Source organism: Phoca vitulina, unplaced genomic scaffold (assembly GCF_004348235.1).
Source record: "Phoca vitulina isolate PV1807 unplaced genomic scaffold, GSC_HSeal_1.0 scaffold9, whole genome shotgun sequence".
In the NCBI taxonomy this organism is placed as follows: domain Eukaryota; kingdom Metazoa; phylum Chordata; class Mammalia; order Carnivora; family Phocidae; genus Phoca; species Phoca vitulina.
Window position 1 is genome coordinate 26,253,375 of NW_022589712.1, and position 16,954 is coordinate 26,270,328.

Here is a 16,954-nt window from a genome sequence, read left to right on the forward strand (position 1 = left end):
TTTTTAAAATCTCTTTTTGAGGAGAATAACCATTAAAAAAGACAGTGCTATAAAACTTTCTTTAATTAAACTGGCAAATAATTTAAAGCAGACCAGTCAGTAACTGATACTGTGTCATTTTATGGTTTCCCATTTGTGTGTTAATCACACAAGCTCAGAATGTAGAGATTAAAAAAAAGTCCTGTGGATGTGGCATTCTAGGTTTGATTGCAAAATTACTGGAAGTGTCTGAATTAAGATCAATTGTAAAAGGTGATTATGAAACAGAGAGAAAGCAATTCAGCTTTAACAACAGCGTGCTACTGGGTCTCATTGTGGTAAAAGTACTTTATCATTATAAGGCTTTTTTTGGTCATGATAGTTGTATCTCACACCATAGCAATTACCAAATTGTCATTACCAATGTCCAAATTGTCACCTTCCCTGACTGAAAGAAAAAGCTCTTCATCCAAGAATCCTTGATTAAGTTGTTTGTATCATCACAGAGGACAAGACATTATATTGCTCTCTAGAGATAACCAAATGAACCCAATATGCCCATTGCTGTCTCATGTACAGTAATGTAAAGAGTGATTTCGGTGACCAGAGGGCTTATGTAAAACACTTCCAAAATGACCCATTTTTTAAATAACACAGAATCACTCTTCAAGTGTGTTATTAACAGATTTGCACTTGTTACCGCAGCATGTTTGCAAATGAGATCAAGGTGTTTCCTTTGGAAGGACACACACCTGGAAATGAAAAAAAATAGCCTTATGATGATAATCTGCTTTCCTTCCTTTTTTTTTTTTGTCCTTCAGCATTCATTTATCATCATATGACTGGCTAACATCATTATTAATACCTTCTTATCATTTTACAACAAGCTTCTGGAAGAAAGTGCATGGTGTCGGCTTGCTTGAAAATAACCTTGCTTTGCTTATTCTACTACTCTATATTAGGGGAGAATTTCGATCGCCAGGCCAGCCTTCGGCGGTCTCTAATTTACACAGACACTCTGGTAAGACGACCGAAGAAAGTCAAAAGGAGAAAGACTATTACAGGAATCCCTGACAACATACAGAAGGAGCTAGGTATGGCTCATCAGAACTGTATTCTGTTGTCCCTCATTACTGCTCAGCATTACAACGCTAACCTCATCCTGGTGCTTATGAGATCAATACATTCTGATAGCCGTTTGGTGTCCCCAGAGGGACAGCTTCTCTCCTGCGTGAGGCACTGGGTGCAAGTCTTAACATCCCGTGCAGATGATTTGTTGAATTTTGGTGACAGGAAGAGCTTATATGAAAACTGTTAACTGGGATGATGGAAATGTACGGTAATGTCCTCATCTCTGTGAACCTTGCATATTGGGTATTTCCACAATGAAATTCACCTTTCATTTAGATCTTAAGTGTTCATAAAACTAAAAACTCATCCTAGGACTTTAAATTATGAATATGGACTTCACTAGTCATACTGACAGTGTTGGTGGCATTTTGTCATCAAAGAGACAGCAGTGTGGGATAATTAGTAAATTTCGGGACACTAGGAAATAGTCATTTGTGTTGGATAGTGCCTTAATGGAACTTCCAATGAAACAATGTCAATAGGTTTCTGGTCAGTACTTTTCAACCTGTGATAAAAACAGGAAAAAAAGACACCCCCCCTTTGGGGGGGTGCTGGTGGAGAGGGTCATTTACTTCATAATTCACTTACCCGAATTATTTCTGCTTATCTTTATATATGCTCTGGATAATCCTTTCTTTCTATATTCACTTCCTCTCTCTGGTTTTTAACGGGCCCATCGGGAATGTCTACAGAGGCTGCCGAGCATATCAGTCAGGGGCAGGCACTCTGATGCCAGGCTGCCTGGCTTTGAACCCTAGCTTTGCCACTTACTCTCTGGGTGGCCTCAAGCTGGTTACTTTACCTCTCTGAGTCTACTTCCTCATTCAAATAATGTGCTTGGTGATGCTAACAGAGCATCTCATAGAGTTGTTTGAGGACTTAATGAATTTATACAGGTGAAGCACTTGGTGCCAGGTACTGTATGTTTACTCTGTGTTAACATAATAGCTGCTTTTATAATTATCGTAGAGAACTTAATAGTACCTATTTTGAAATTTACCTCTTTGTCTTCAGCCAGCCTGTGGAGGGATTTCCTTATAGTTGCTTTCACCTGATGTTTTTACTTTTATTTACTATTGAAGGTTATAGTCTAGAAATGCAGAATAATTATTTCTGAACATGCCCAGGAGCCTTTGAGTCAAAATGAGTTTATCCTTGCTATGGTGATCTATCTGTTACAGCACTTTGAGGTGGCATTGCAGCTTCCGAGTGCTACAGACATCGTTCCCATGTGTTTTTTCCCAGTGCCCCTGCTTAAATGCCTTGAATTAGGGATGGAAGGCTCATTTTTCTTTACCTGGTATTCTCTCTTTTACTGCCTTCTGGTTCTACCCTATGTACGCCCCGCCTTCCAGAGTGAAGCCACAGTGGGACAAGAATAGCAATGCTTTGCCTTTGCTCTAGGTAGTGCCAGTGACCCAGATGACATACAGGTGCCCGTCTTATTTCATAACACAGGGTTTTATCACATACAAAGGCAAGACTGCATCCACAGGATTTATGAAATTTGTCTTTGGTTCGTGGCCTGCATCTGCTTCCAGATCTGGGCCAGCCCTCCTGGATCTCATTCTTTCAGACTCTTTATTATTTTTTTTTTCCCTTTAGGTGACAGCTAACTAATGTGAGAAACTAGTACATACTCTTATGTTCAGTAGATGCTTAATGGGCTAATTTTTTACAGCACTCAGGTAACATTTATATTTTAACTGATCTTGTAGGGGACATTCTTTAACCTGAAGGAATGACTTTAAAGACAGATCCTTTGTAAGATAACAAGGTTGATATTTTGAGGTAGTCTACATTTTAGTGGCTATACATCAAAATAGGTAAGTTTTGGATGGCTTTGTGCAAAGAGTATAAGAATAGTTTGTCCCAGGTAAAGATATATATACACACAAGTATTCAGTATGAATTCTCTCTCTGTATGTCTCCCCCCCACACTCTATACATGTATATATGTAATATGATTTCTAGAACCTCAGAAATACGAACTTTTATCACTTTTATTACTAAACCAACCAGTATGGAGCCAATAACTCAGTTGCCTCTTTGACCTTGCTAGAGTGATCTGATCAGCTAGGTAAATCATGTCTTCTATAATTTTATTTTTAAAATAAATGATTGAGTCCCCGGGGCCCATGTTCATTTCTCTTTTGCATGTAATATAGAAACACCAGTAATGCTGGAGGAAAGAAAATAGCTTTCCCGTATCATTGCATTGTGATTGCCAAACAGGAGACAGTTGATGTCATTTCATAGTCAGTGACATGACCTGGATCCTAGCTGGTGGTCAACAGACAGCTGTATCTAAGTTAGAGCTACTTAAAAAAAAAAAAAGAAAGAAAGAAAGAAAGAAAAAGACAAATAACAATGTAGTTTTATAGATAGGCTAGTTGGAACGATTGATAGAGTAAGGGAAAATAACATTTAGCAGAAAATTTGGATCATACATTTTTTTTTCATTTTATGACTTCTGGTTGATCTTCCCCTTTCTCCCCAATATCTTGTACTTATAAGGTATCTGGTGTTTCAGAGTTTTGTACTACCTAACTAATGATTCTCAAAAACAGACACTTAGTATTTTCCTTAAAAAATTAGTCTTTTCTAGATATGAAACATAGGGAATTTGTCAAACAGATTAGATAAAAAGAGAAATGATTATCTGAAAAAAAGACATTCACTAGGAAAGATACTTGCTATTCACGAGACCTTGCCCAAGTTGTTGGGGATTTGGATTTTTGAAAATCTAACCAGAGATTCTTCCAGAATTAGTTGATTGTGCTTAATTGTATGTGGTTTTCACTTCAAAATCCATAAATAGTGAACTCTAGAGGTGAGCCACTTTATAATGCTAAGTTAAGTATGATATTTACTGTTTCAAGCAGTTTATGGCTTATAATTTGTTGCCTTCTATTTAAATGAACCAGACAAAATTTTTAATTTTTTCTTTACTCTCATTATCTTAAATGTACATAGAAACATATTTGAACAACCCACCACAAGGTTTCATCTTCTAGGATCAGGATCATTTTGTTGTTATATCATTATATTTGGCTACTGAATAGTTTGGATACTCCTGGAACAATAGCTCTTCCCCAAGCAGAAAAAACTTCATTTAAAGGAATTCCCCTCTTGGGCACCTGGGTGGCTCAGTCGGTGAAGCATCTGCCTTTGGCTCAGGTCATTATCATGGGGTTCCTGGATCAAGCCCTGCGGCGGGCTCCCTGCTCAGTGAGGAGTCTGCTTCTCCCTCTCCCCCTGGCTCATGCTGTCCCTCTCTCTCTCTCTCTCTCTCTCTCTATCAAATAAATAAATAAAATCTTTAAAAAAATAAAGGAATCCCATTCTGAATAATTATTGATAGTTTGTACTAAGAACATTAAGAGCATAAGACCAGACACAACTTTTTAAGAATTCACATATTAAACCTTAAATTAACTGACCTGTAGATATCTGTCATCATGTGTTTTTTGTTTTGTTTTGTTTTAAAGATTTTAGTTATTTATTTGAAAGAGACACAGCGAGAGCAGGAACACAAGCAGAGGGAGTGCAGGAGGGAGAAGCAGGCTTCCTGCTGAGCAGGGAGCCCGATGCGGGACTCGATCCCAGGACCCTGGGACCATGACCTGAGCCGAAGGCAGACGCTTAACCGACTGAGCCACCCAGGCGCCCCTGTCATCACGCTTTTTACATGTAAAAACATGTTTTTTAAAATTGGACATCCTTGTAGTATTGTGTAATAAGTAAAAAATATATATAATTATTTCTTTACATTATATTGTAAAATCAGATACAACCCATCAAGATTTTTCACAGCACCTTAGAGGTCTATATTTGTTTGCAGATCTCTTTTTATAGTCTGTTTCTGTTATTTAATTCTAGTCAAGGTAGCATTCATTTGTGTCCTGTAATATGTAACACTTTTTGTACTATGAAAATATTAGAAGATCTGTTTTGGGAATAAGAACTACAGTGGTCCCTATGATCGATGATATACTGTATCTTGAATATTTGGAGCCAAACTGGTACAAACTGATACAGCCAAACAAGTCAATTTCCCACCTTCTGAAATCCCAAGTGACAAAAACATCATCTTTTGTTTTCCAAAGTGGACTTCTCTCCTGCTCCTGCCCATTGGCCCACTTCCTCTCTTTCTAAGGGAGAACCTTATGTGTATGTGTGTGTGTCTGTGTCTGTCTGTCTGTCTTCAGTGAGTGTGCCTGGCAGAAGGTAGGGGGAGGAAATAGATGCTCTCTGCTAAAAGATACAAGTATGAAAATATTCTCCATCATCACAAGTGAAAGAACAAGCACTTTATGCTTTATTCCTCATAGGATGACATCTCCTTTGTGGTTCATACAAGAAAATCACTGCCATATTTGTAATATCCTTTGCTATTCAGATGAGCAAAAGGCTTTATATCCAGTCAGGGACATGTGGTTAATTCATGTGGGATAGGGAGGGAGTTCCCAGGAATCCTGTCACTACCAGTGTCCTTGCCCAGGTGAACAGTGATGCCCGCAGCACTCAGCTTGCATTGCTCAGCAAAGCCCATACTTGAGATTTTTTTAAGTTTTTGAAACAATGTAGAGAGAAACTGGTTATGCTATTATTTTTCAAGATTTAATGTATCCTAATGGTTACTCTGCATGAATTGATTCTCTATCTCTCTCTCTTTACACTTCGGCTAAGTTGTTGGTTTCATGATTTTTTTTTTTTTAAGCTTCTGTTCCTTTCTAGGTAGCTTAAAATCTAACTGTTATCTACACTTAAGGGTTTTTTTTCTCATCCATTTCCCTCTCTGTTTGGCCCTCTTTATGCTTTTTTTTTTTTTTTTTTTTTTCCTTTAAATATACCTACTCTCAGTTTGGTTGTAAAGCTCCAAGAAATGAATAACCCTAATTTGAGGAAATGCTCACTGGATCAGTTCCTGCTGCTTTTTCCCCACCAGAACACAACAGATTGCTATTGGATTTTGAATGTCACTGACAGACAGATGACAATGGTGTAAGATGAATAATGAAATGTTTGAAACACAGATGGGCCTGTAAATCATTTTTTCTTAGGATTTCCTTCTGACATAAAAAACTAATGTAATTAACACCATTCTATACCAGTATCCCTTGTAAATGGTCTCTCTGTAGCCTACTGTTGAACCACTCCATTCATCTGTCTTTGGGAAAGACGGTCACAGCTTGATAGATGCTCTGCACAGTCACCTGGTGGGTGATAGGCCACCTTGAAATCTATACCAAAAGGAGGTTATTTGAAAAGTAAATCTTCCACTGAGCAATTAGCCTTGATCTCAAAGAGAGTAACAGAATTCCATATGTAGCCTTAATCTATAGGAGGATTTGAAGTACAAATCAAGAAAAGTACATGAAATTCATAATGGAGGTTTTTACTTTAGGAGCTGTCAGTAAGTATTTAAACTCTCACTCAGGTGCCTACAGGAGAAAAGAAACTAGATCAAATAGAAAATATATATATTTTTAAGTACAGCAGGGTAAGAAGGGGATGAGGGTACAGGTGATGAACTAAGATATTTTTAGATAACAAGCCCCTTTCTGCTTTATCTCCAGCATCAGGCACTGGCCAAGATGATGTCGGTGGTCACTCAGGATACTCCCCAGACCACTGCTCCACACTGGGAAGGCTTGATAGCTATCGGTCTGCGGGGCTGCGCTCAGAAACCAGGGACTCCAGCTGTCAGACTGAGGAAGTGAAAGTTGTACCGCCTTCCATGAGAAGAATCCGGGCACAGAAGGGTCAAGGCATTGCTGCCCAGATGAGCCACTTCTCAGGCTCCTCTGGGAACATGTCTGTGTTGAGTGATTCTGCGGGCATTGTGTTTCCTTCTCGCCTCAACAGCGATGCTGGTTTCCACAGTCTCCCACGTTCTGGGGCGAGGGCGAGTGTTCAGTCCCTCGAGCCACGCCTGGGTGCCCTGGGCCCCGCAGAAGACCTGGATGGCACTTACCCCTACCAGAGCGGTCACAACCCACAAGGAGATGAAAATTTAGGAGGTGCCTCAAGGCCTGGAATGCTTTTGAGGCCCAAGTCCCAGGAGCTGAGGCATTTTGAGAATGTCATCAGCCCGGCGTGTGTGGTCTCTCCTCACGCCACCTACTCCACCAGCATCATCCCAAATGCCACACTCTCTTCCTCTTCGGAGATTATTATTATTCACACTGCTCAGAGTTCAGGACCGCTGGACAGTAAAATTACCAGCTCCTCTTCATGCACAAAGATCAAATCCAGGGACCACCTCCTCTCCAGGCATGCTAGTAAAGAGGATCATCAGTCTCCCAGTGGGAACTGGACGGAGGGTCACCCCAGCATTCTTTCACAGGCCTTAGATAATCCCCATTCCCCCGCTGCAACCACGCTGTTGTCCCTCTGTGACTCAGCGGTCTCTCTAAATACTCCAGCAAATCGGGAGAATGGATCCCAAGCCATGAGCTATAACTGTAAAAACAACCTGAGCTCTCCAGCCCACACCCAGGATGTTGATGGCAAGAGTGAGTCCAGTTATTCCGGAGGCACAGGGCCTGGCAGCTCAGAGCCCTGGGAATACAGTGCCCCCGGTATCGGGCAGGCATCCCCACTGAAGGCACATGTGGCAGCTCCTGGCTACTCCACTCCCGGAAGTAATGTGAGCAGCTGTAGTTTGGACCAAACTTCCACCAAAGATGATGCCAGGTCCCTGTATTCAGAAGAGCACGATGGCTACTACACGTCTATGCACCCCGACCCGGAACACGGATCTGGAAACCAGTACAGTAGTGATGACTTTGGGAACCCCAGGCACAGTGTGGTCAATGTTTTTGATGGGAGAGCTCAGAAAAACCAAGGGGACCGGTCACACCACCATGACAAGTCCCTTTCGCGAAACATCTCTTTGAAGAAAGCGAAGAAGCCGCCTCTGCCACCCTCTCGGACGGACTCCCTGCGCAGGATTCCCAAGAAGGGCGTCCAGTCGAACGGGCAGGCGCTGAACGAGAGTCTGATCGCCTCGCTCCAGCACTCGCTGCAGCTGAACCTCCCGGGCAAGGGCGGCAGCTCGCCCTCCCAGAGCCCCTGCAGTGACTTCGAAGAGCCCTGGCTGCCTCGTTCCCGCAGCCAGAGCACGGTGAGCGCGGGCAGCAGCCTGACCTCGGCCACCACCCCCAACGTGTACGCCCTGTGCGGAGCCACGCCGGCACAGAGCGACACGAGCAGCGTCAAGTCCGAGTACACGGACCCTTGGGGTTACTACATTGACTACACCGGCATGCAGGAAGACCCCGGGACCGCCGGCGGGGGCTGCTCGGCAGGCAGCGGCGCGCCGGCAGGGAACGGGCCAGTCCACCACGTGCAGGAGGGAGCCAGGACCGTGATGCCCCAGGTGCCTGGTGGCTCCGTCAAACCAAAGATCACATCGCCGGAGAAGCCCCACAGAGTCACTTCTCCGTCCAGTGGGTATTCCAGCCAGTCGAATACACCCACAGCACTCACCCCTGTGCCTGTGTTTTTAAAATCAGCGTCACCAGCGAACGGGAAGGGGAAGACCAAGCCCAAGGTGCCAGAAAGGAAGTCCTCTCTGCTATCTTCAGTATCCATCTCCTCCTCGTCCACGTCTCTGTCTTCCAATACTTCCACGGAAGGAAGCGGGACCGTGAAGAAGCTGGATTCGGTGCTGGCCTCTCCCCTTGCTGCTGCCCCTCTCCCCTCTCTTCCCTCACCATGTCCTGCCGACAGGTCTCCTTTCCTTCCTCCTCCCCCACCTTTAGTAGAGTCCCCTGACGGCTCTCTGCCTCGGTCTCCCCTCTTCCCCCCTCCACCGCCAGAAGTTCTCACCCCCTTCTCTCCCCCCACCAGCGCATGCTTTCCTCCTCCCGCCAGGGCACCTAGCCCCCTTACTCTGGGTGCACCTGTTTCCCTGCCGCCCGCCCCCGCTTTCGGACCCTCCTCAGCTCCCCCGCCTGCCCCACCCCTTGACCCCAAATGGATGAAAGATGCCAGGCCTTCTTTTAAAAAATCTGGCCAGCCAGATTGCTCCCGGGAGGCCTTTCGGCAGCCCTCTAGCAGGGAGGAGGGCAGCAGACCCGCCATGCCCCTGATAACCACGGAAGCATTGCAGATGGTACAGTTGAGGCCCGTGAAAAAGAACTCAGGAACCGAGCAAGCGCTGTTATATGAACAAGTACCTCAGGAAAAACTAACTCCGGTTGTTCCCCAGTATCATTTAAAGCCATCTGCTTTCTTGAAATCCCGAAATAGCATAAATGAAATGGAGAGTGAAAGCCAGCCTGCCTCTGTGACAAGCTCGCCGCCGACTCCTGCCAAGAGCTTGAGTCAGGGTCACCAGGACGGTGCCACCGAGCGCGGCCTCCTGAGCCGCAGCCTGGGCAGCGCCGGGGCGGCAGAGACTGGGCCGGGCCCCAGGGCCGCCCCGCGCCAGGAGCCCCCCGGCCCTTCACCCAGCAGGAAGCCACCCCCCATTTCCAAGAAGCCCAAACTGTTCCTCGTGGTGCCACCTCCACAGAGAGACTTCACAACGGAGAACGTGAGCGGAGCATCACCTAGCCCCACGAGGGGAGAGGCACCAGAGAGTTGTAGAGCCGGGGCTGGTGCTGAGGAGACGGGCTCTGGCAGCTCGGTTCTTGAGGGCGGAGCTGCAGGATCCGCATCCCCGGGTAGAGTGAAAGCCAATGTCCCCATGGTGCAGCCCGATGCAGCGCCAGCCCCCTCTCAGGAGGAGCCAGGTGCCGGGAACAGTGCAGATGGTGGGGGCAACGTGGAGAGCTGCCTGTCGCTACAGGACGGAGGGCGTGAGTATGCTTTTCTCTCATTCCCCTCCGACCATATGCAGCAAGGCACAAGAGAGGGCTGGTGCGTGCTCCCGGGAAAGCCAGCAGCATGTGGGCTGCCCGTGTGCCTCACACTTGGGTTCCCGACTTGGCATTTTAGGAAATTAAAAAAAAATCTAAATCTCACGGTATTGCTTACTGAACGTCAGAAAATAGAGGGGTAGGGTGGTCTGCAGCAGACAAGGTATTAAATAGCAGTGAGCAGTAATCTCCCTTCTGGAGAGCTGCAGAGAAATGTTACAACAAAATTTAAGAGAGATTCAGTAGGAGTTCTAGACTTCAACAGAAAAGAATTCGCTTTGGCTCTTGTGATCAAAATAAAAGATCAGACGACAGAGCCCGCTGCCTGCCTTGCCCTGTGGCTCCTCCGTTAGCGGGAATGGCAAGCACAGCAGAGTGGGAAGGCTGGCTGAAGACTGAAATTCAAGTCCCTTGTGCGAGCTGCGTGTGTCTGCTTGCTTCTCTGTAGCTGGGGTTCCAGAGCCTGACGCGGCTGGTCCTTCCTCGGAGGCCTGTGACTCCCTTAGGGAAGAAGGGAGTGATGAGGTGATGACCCCCAGTAGACCCCGGACCACAGAAGACCTTTTTGCAGCTATTCACAGGTACCTAAAACTCCTTCCTCTTAATTTTGATCAACTCTATGAGTCTACCTTTCTAAATGGTTCCTCAATTTGTCTTCCTTGAGTTTTTTTCTCTGTTACCCATTAGCTTGATTATTTATTTTTAGTGTGTTTCTATATTTTTATTTCCTCTGACTCCCAATTTCTGTTTTACTTTGTTCCACTGATTTTTATGATGACGTGGGGGGACAGAGACTCCATGTGGTGCCTTCTGCTCGGCACTGCGCTTGGTGGCAAGAAATGCAATGTGTCAGTCATATGACGGAGTATTTATAAGAGTTGGATTCGAGCAACCGATAGTCCAGTCCAGGATGAGCGATGCTGTGTTTTGTGGACACAAGATACACAGACCAGCTCTACAGGACTTTTTTCCTAAAGGTGTTATTTTTATTTTTTTATTTTTATTTTATAGAAATAGGATTTTTTAGTGCAGTTGTCTTTGGCTACTTAAATGTTTCAATACAAGAATACAATCTTTTCAAAGCAGGAGCGGAAGGAATCAAATTTGTTTGTTAGTGTATACTGTTAGTGCCATCTACTGGCGTGAGAAATTGTTGGGTTTTTAAAAAAATGTAGATTTTTCAAAATAACTGCCTGAACTGTTTTGCATGTGGTCACCTTAGAGAGTGAATATGATTTAGCACGAAAACTATGTATATTACCTTTTTTCTGGGTGTAAACAGCCTGTACTCACAACAGTGTCATTGTAAGATAAGATTGTATATGTGCAAGGACTTTCAACCACAATGCTATATAAACCCTTTGCTTCCTTCTCGACTTCTTTACCACAGTATTTTCAAATAATTCTTATGAATGTCCTTATGCTGCCAAGGCCGTATACTGCGCTGAATGGAGTTCCCTTTTTTTTTTTTTTTTCCTGAAACAAAGAATCCTAAAAAAATCATTTGATTCTCTATGTAAACAACCTTGTGTCAGGACTGTTTCCCCAATTCTTGGAATCTAACTGAAAAGGCTGTTGCGTGAGATGAAAAGCATAGGGCTGTCCTGATTTGAAATCCCCCATGCAGCATATAAATATCTAACTAGGGGGAGAGGGGTGGAACCAAGCTGGGGAATTAGGTGTTTGTCAAGAATTTTGTTCTTTACCTCTTGGCCCTAGTATTGGTATAATATCCCAAAAGATCCTAAAGACTGCCTCTTTAACATCATCTGACTGGTATCTTTGATCTCATTAGAAATAAAGAGGTAAATAGATATTCATCCTTTCTGATGGCTGAGTAAAATTAAAGAGGGCACGTGATATGATGAGCACTGGATTTTTTATATTCAACTAATCGATCATTGAACATTATATCAAAAACTAATGATGTACTATACCTTCGCTAATTGAATTTAAATAAAAAACAATCAAATAAAAAAAGAAAGAGGTAGTTTCTTACTAAATTATTTCTCAGAACAGTGAAATGAAAATGCTCCATCCTTTGAAACCAACTTTAGTGGCATTTCTAGAAGTTTACACAGATGTTTCTAACTCTAACCATGCTAGACACATAATAAGCACTCAATAAATATTTTCTGAATTAAATGAAACCAATTGGAATTTAACTCTTAGGAATTCTTCCAAGACTCAGTGTCTTTCATTTAGCCTGGAATGCACTGGGTTGCTAACCATGTACGCATATATATTTATAGTAGCAGTCCACAGAGAAGACGTATTGCTGGTTGCTTTGTGTACTAAATAACTTGGTCTCGGTGAGGAACCCAACTGTTGTGGGGCCAAGTTACTACGTCCTTTTCTGAAAAATATGCCAAAGGTCGCGTCCATATTTTACTTTGGGAAGCTTCTTAAGGCACTGAGAAATCTGTGGTTCCTCCTACTAGTGAATTCTCTCTACTGCAGATGTGGAAATCAGCCAGTCTCTATTATTCTCTGTACACATGATAGAAATAGAGGCCAAGTATGGATCGCAAAGAGAGCAAGGACACCTGCTAAGTTTTGTTTTAGCATTGATAATGTATTAGCAGACATAAGAAAAATCCATGTGAAGTCTGTGATTTTTAGGGCTTTATTTTATTTTATGTTCTTCAGCACCTAAGCTAATAATTTAAAAGAAAGAGTATCTAAACTGCACCACAGCTTTCAAATTTTATAATGCAAATTAATTCATTTCAGATTTAAAGCCAGATGGAAAATGTAGAACACCAGTTGAGGTGTGAAATTTTTATATTCATTGAAGTAATTAGTTTTCAAGCCAGTGTTAACTGTTTGAGCACTTTTTCTAGCCATCTTCTTTAGAAATACACACGTGTGTGCAGTGTGTACACACACATAGACATGTGTAGATGCAGAGAATTCATATGTTTAGATTGAATCCTCATTTTCAGGGGGCAACTGCACTTGAGAAACAACAAAACTTTTATAATTTCCCATCTCCTCTCTTAATTTGAAATCCACAGTTAAAGGCCATAACTTGAATCAAGTGTAGCCGTGGCTTGATGTGTGGGTCTCAGTACACCCTCACGTTTTAAAAACCAAACAAAAACGGAGGCTACAAAGCAGTCCCTGCAAGAATCAGATGAACAGAGGTGCTTTTGAGAAGGAGCCTCCGGAGGTGGTGAGGTCATGCACTATCGGTGGGAAGATACTCTGTCACGTCCTAGTTCTTGGATGAAGCTGTGTGGCTTCACTCTTTGGCCTCAGTTACCTTCTCTGGTCAGACCAAACGAGCTAAAGTCATTTCCAGCTCTAAGATTCTGAGATGTTATTATTTCTGGGGGTTTTGTGGGCTGGTCGTTGACGTATTCCAGAGCGCTGCTCTTTGTTGACAACTGAGCAGAGCCATCAAGCCAAAGTCTCATAGGCCAGGGTCTGCAGTCTCAAAGGGGTGGTGCCACGTCAGCTCTGGCCACCCTTCAGACTTTGTGTTCAGTCCTCACCACTTCCTGTCTTCTGCGTTTTTGGGGGCTTCTTTTTGGCCAGAAGCCTGGAAAGGGCCCATCCTCCCCTGTACCTGGCTGTGCAGGCCAGGTCAAAACAGCCCTGAAGCCTGGCCTGGTGGCAGGAAGGAAGAATTGTATTTCCCTAAATGACACTCCTCCATGCCTGACACTTCATGGCTGTTATTTGCTTTCATCTTTGTTGATAAAGTGTGAACTCCCTACTATTATTTCCCTTTCCAGATAGGAAACTGGATCAGAAACTTTAACTTGTCCAAGGTCACAGAGCAAGGAAGCTTTAGTGTGGGATTTAACCCAGGTCTGTGTGACTCCAGAGGTTCTTTATCTCATTGAGTCCTCACAAACCTATGGGGTTAGTATCCTTACCCCCATTTTGCAAGTATGAAAGCTAAGTTGCAGCATAGGTGAGTAGCTTGCCCAAGGTCACACAGCTAGAAGTTGGTAGGCCTCAAATTCAGTTCTTTATCTGTATATACAATAGCATCCTCTTTATCTTTCCCTGCTGCATATTCTAGAATTTTATAGCAAACAAAGAGATATAGCCATATCTTTATTTTATTAAATGTACCGGGTTTCCTTAAAGAACCTGCACTTAGCCGAGAGATTCCTTGCAGACTGAGTTGTTCTTATGAAGAGACCAGCAAGGGGCCCCTTGGCTCATCTGCTTTATTACCCCTGAATCACTCTCAGTACAAAACACATGGAACAGTGAGGTTCTTAGAGACTGAGGACAAGAAACACCTCCAGGAAACATTTTACTTTCCCTAAAGGCCCCTCCTCTTTCACATTCCACCCACATTCCTTAGATTTTCTTGATAGGTTAGAGGTTTTCTGAAGTCGGTCAGGCAACAGGATGTGGTGTGGAAGGCTCACTCTTGTTTTCTGGAAAACTGGATTTCTAGAAGTTGACATACGGTCCAATAAGAGCCAAGGAAGACTGGTTTTATGTCAAACTCTAGAATGATTAAGAATGCAGAGTTGTAGAGTCGTTCTAGAACCTGAGGTGGGAGCTTACCTCAGGATAGGGGATATTCTGGGGTTTGGCTTATCTGTTAGCGAAGGGCTAGCACCAAACAAGAAAAGAAAGAGTAGAAAAAAGGATGGTCAGCACTGAAATGCTCTCAGGATCTGTCCAGTATAGGAGAGTTAGATAAAATATGACAATTATTCGAAACTTTCGAAGTGATCCTCACCAAAATAAGTTAACAGGATGTCTGAGATGTGTTTCAAAATAATGCAGTGAGGGTCGAGATGAAAGAAAGATGGCCATAAGTTAATCATTATCGTAGCTGGGTCAGGGGCTCACATGATAATACAGTGAACTATTAAAGTAACTCTTAATAAATGGTGACGTAAGCATGCAGTATGACTGACATCCCGTGGCCCACTGGGAATTAACCATTATCTTAATGTTATTAAATCTCAGATCCAAGCGGAAAGTCCTCGGCCGTAAAGATTCAGATGACGATCACTCCCGAAACCATTCTCCCTCCCCTCCAGTGACACCCACCAGTGCCGCCCCAAGCCTGGCGTCCCCAAAGCAAGTGGGCTCAATTCAGAGAAGTGTCCGTAAGAGCAGCACCAGCAGTGACAACTTCAAAGCTCTGCTGCTAAAAAAGGGGAGTCGGTCAGACGCCAGTGCCCGCATGTCTGCAGCTGAGATGCTAAAGAACACAGACCCTAGATTCCAGAGGTCAAGGTCAGAGCCTTCGCCAGACATGCCCGAGAGCCCATCCAGCTGCTCCCCAAGCAAGAACAGGAGGGCCCAGGAGGAGTGGGCCAAGAATGAAGGCTTGATGCCTCGCAGTCTGTCCTTTTCCGGCCCCAGGTACGGCCGCAGTCGGACTCCACCTTCCGCAGCCAGCAGCAGGTACAGCATGCGGAACCGGATCCAGAGCAGCCCCATGACTGTCATCTCGGAAGGCGAGGGGGAGGCCATGGAGCCTGTAGACAACAGGGCTCGCTGGGCCCTGGGCGCTGCCAGGGGGTGTTCCCTGGATGGACTGGTGGGGGGTGAAATGGACAAGGGCAGCCCGCTCTGTGGCGGGGAGCCGGCCGCCTCGCTGCAGGCACAGGGTCCTGGCCCCGCAGAGGGGACGGTCAGCGCCCAGGGCACAGATCCAGCAGAACAGTGTGGAGGTCGTCTGCGGGAAGAGAGCTAGGGACACGAGTGTGAATCTCTCAGGTAACGGTGAGGGAGGCGCGCAGCACGTGGCTCTAGGAAAGCCTGACAGGTACCCTTCCCTGCCTGGCCCGTGGATCCCACCCAGCGTTCATGCCGTGGGCCCAGGCGCCGCCAGCCCGGCAGCGGAAGGCGAGCATCACGTAGGACTCACTTGGCACTTGCCCTGTGGCTTAAAAGCAAGTAGAAGCTTAACTTCTGAAAGTGCTTCCTGGGGAAGATTTTTTTTTCCTTTTTTCTTTTTTTTTTTTTTGCTAAATTCTGGGTGTGTATGTGGAGGGGTGTGTGTGTGTGTGCGCGTGCGCGCATTTTGACCACTTTTTATTTAAAACACACACACACACACACAGCGTGTACAGAAGTAGGAGAAGGAAACACAGTTAAGCTGGGTAGAGGAATGGAGGCTTCTGGACTAGGCAGTAATAATTGCTTTAAAAGTATTACATTTTGGGAAATTAGTGAGTTCCCGAAGAACGAGAGAGAGAAGCGTTCCTTCTAAGCAAGAGGGGGCCGACGCGCGGGTGCCACCGCAGAGGACACATGGATGTGGGCCCCGGTGTGCTTTCGAGGCGAGCCATGCCGTGATGAACCCAAAACGATGGGAAAGGGCTAACTGACTAACGGGCTCAGGTACTTTTTTCCCGGGGCAGGAGGGGGCTTTCTCTCTTTTTTGTGAAAATGGGAAACGCGTGGGGTGGGGGGGGCAGCGCTGTAACTCGGAGCCTGCTGCTCTGCAGCCACAGACACACGACTTTGAGCCTGACTTTGAGACACGTGGGTCCTTTTGTACGGAGTCCGCTCCTTGAGTAGCCGCGGAGGCGGCCTTGGAGGCAAGCACGACGGTGCGCACGCGCAGAGGGTGAGAGCCGAGGGGGCGCGCGATACGCTGCTGGAAGCCATTTCCTGCTTATTCAATGAGATTCTTTTTCAGAATTAAATTTGAAAACTTGCACTACAGAACTGTGGGTGGAGATTTTCCTTGTACGACTGTTTTTACCAGAGTTTAAACTTCCATTTGGCAGTTTCTTATCACTTGAAACGTCAACATTTGCTAACTTTTGGATATCCTTTTGGTTACACCAAAGAAAAAGGTATGGCTATTTTTTTCCTTGAACTGCCTACAGTATCATGTCCTCATTTAGAAAGGTTTATCAGAATCGATTATATATTACCTTACTTGGAAGAAAATACTGAATAGCTCTTGTTAGTCAAACTAATACCAATTGGCAGGGCTTGGCTATTAATTAGCCCTGGGAAATGAGTTTTTAGAT

At 44.7% G+C, this 16,954-nt stretch overlaps 1 protein-coding gene across 5 annotated transcripts in view; it reads left to right on the forward strand.

Moving 5' to 3' along the window:
- NHSL1 (NHS like 1) overlaps nt 1-15,968 on the forward strand; it is a 126,247-nt gene extending 110,279 nt beyond the window's left edge. For 4 of the 5 annotated variants that reach the window (XM_032407791.1, XM_032407796.1, XM_032407794.1 and 1 more), the window contains exons 5-8: nt 942-1,073; nt 6,693-9,923; nt 10,432-10,564; nt 14,928-15,968. In XM_032407791.1, the coding sequence (XP_032263682.1) occupies nt 942-1,073; nt 6,693-9,923; nt 10,432-10,564; nt 14,928-15,663 (4,232 nt within the window). In that variant the 3' untranslated portion in view covers nt 15,664-15,968. The remainder of the gene's footprint in view (nt 1-941; nt 1,074-6,692; nt 9,924-10,431; nt 10,565-14,927) is intronic. The other variant, XM_032407793.1, reaches the window with a different exon arrangement.
- The last annotated feature ends 986 nt before the right edge of the window (nt 15,969-16,954 follow it).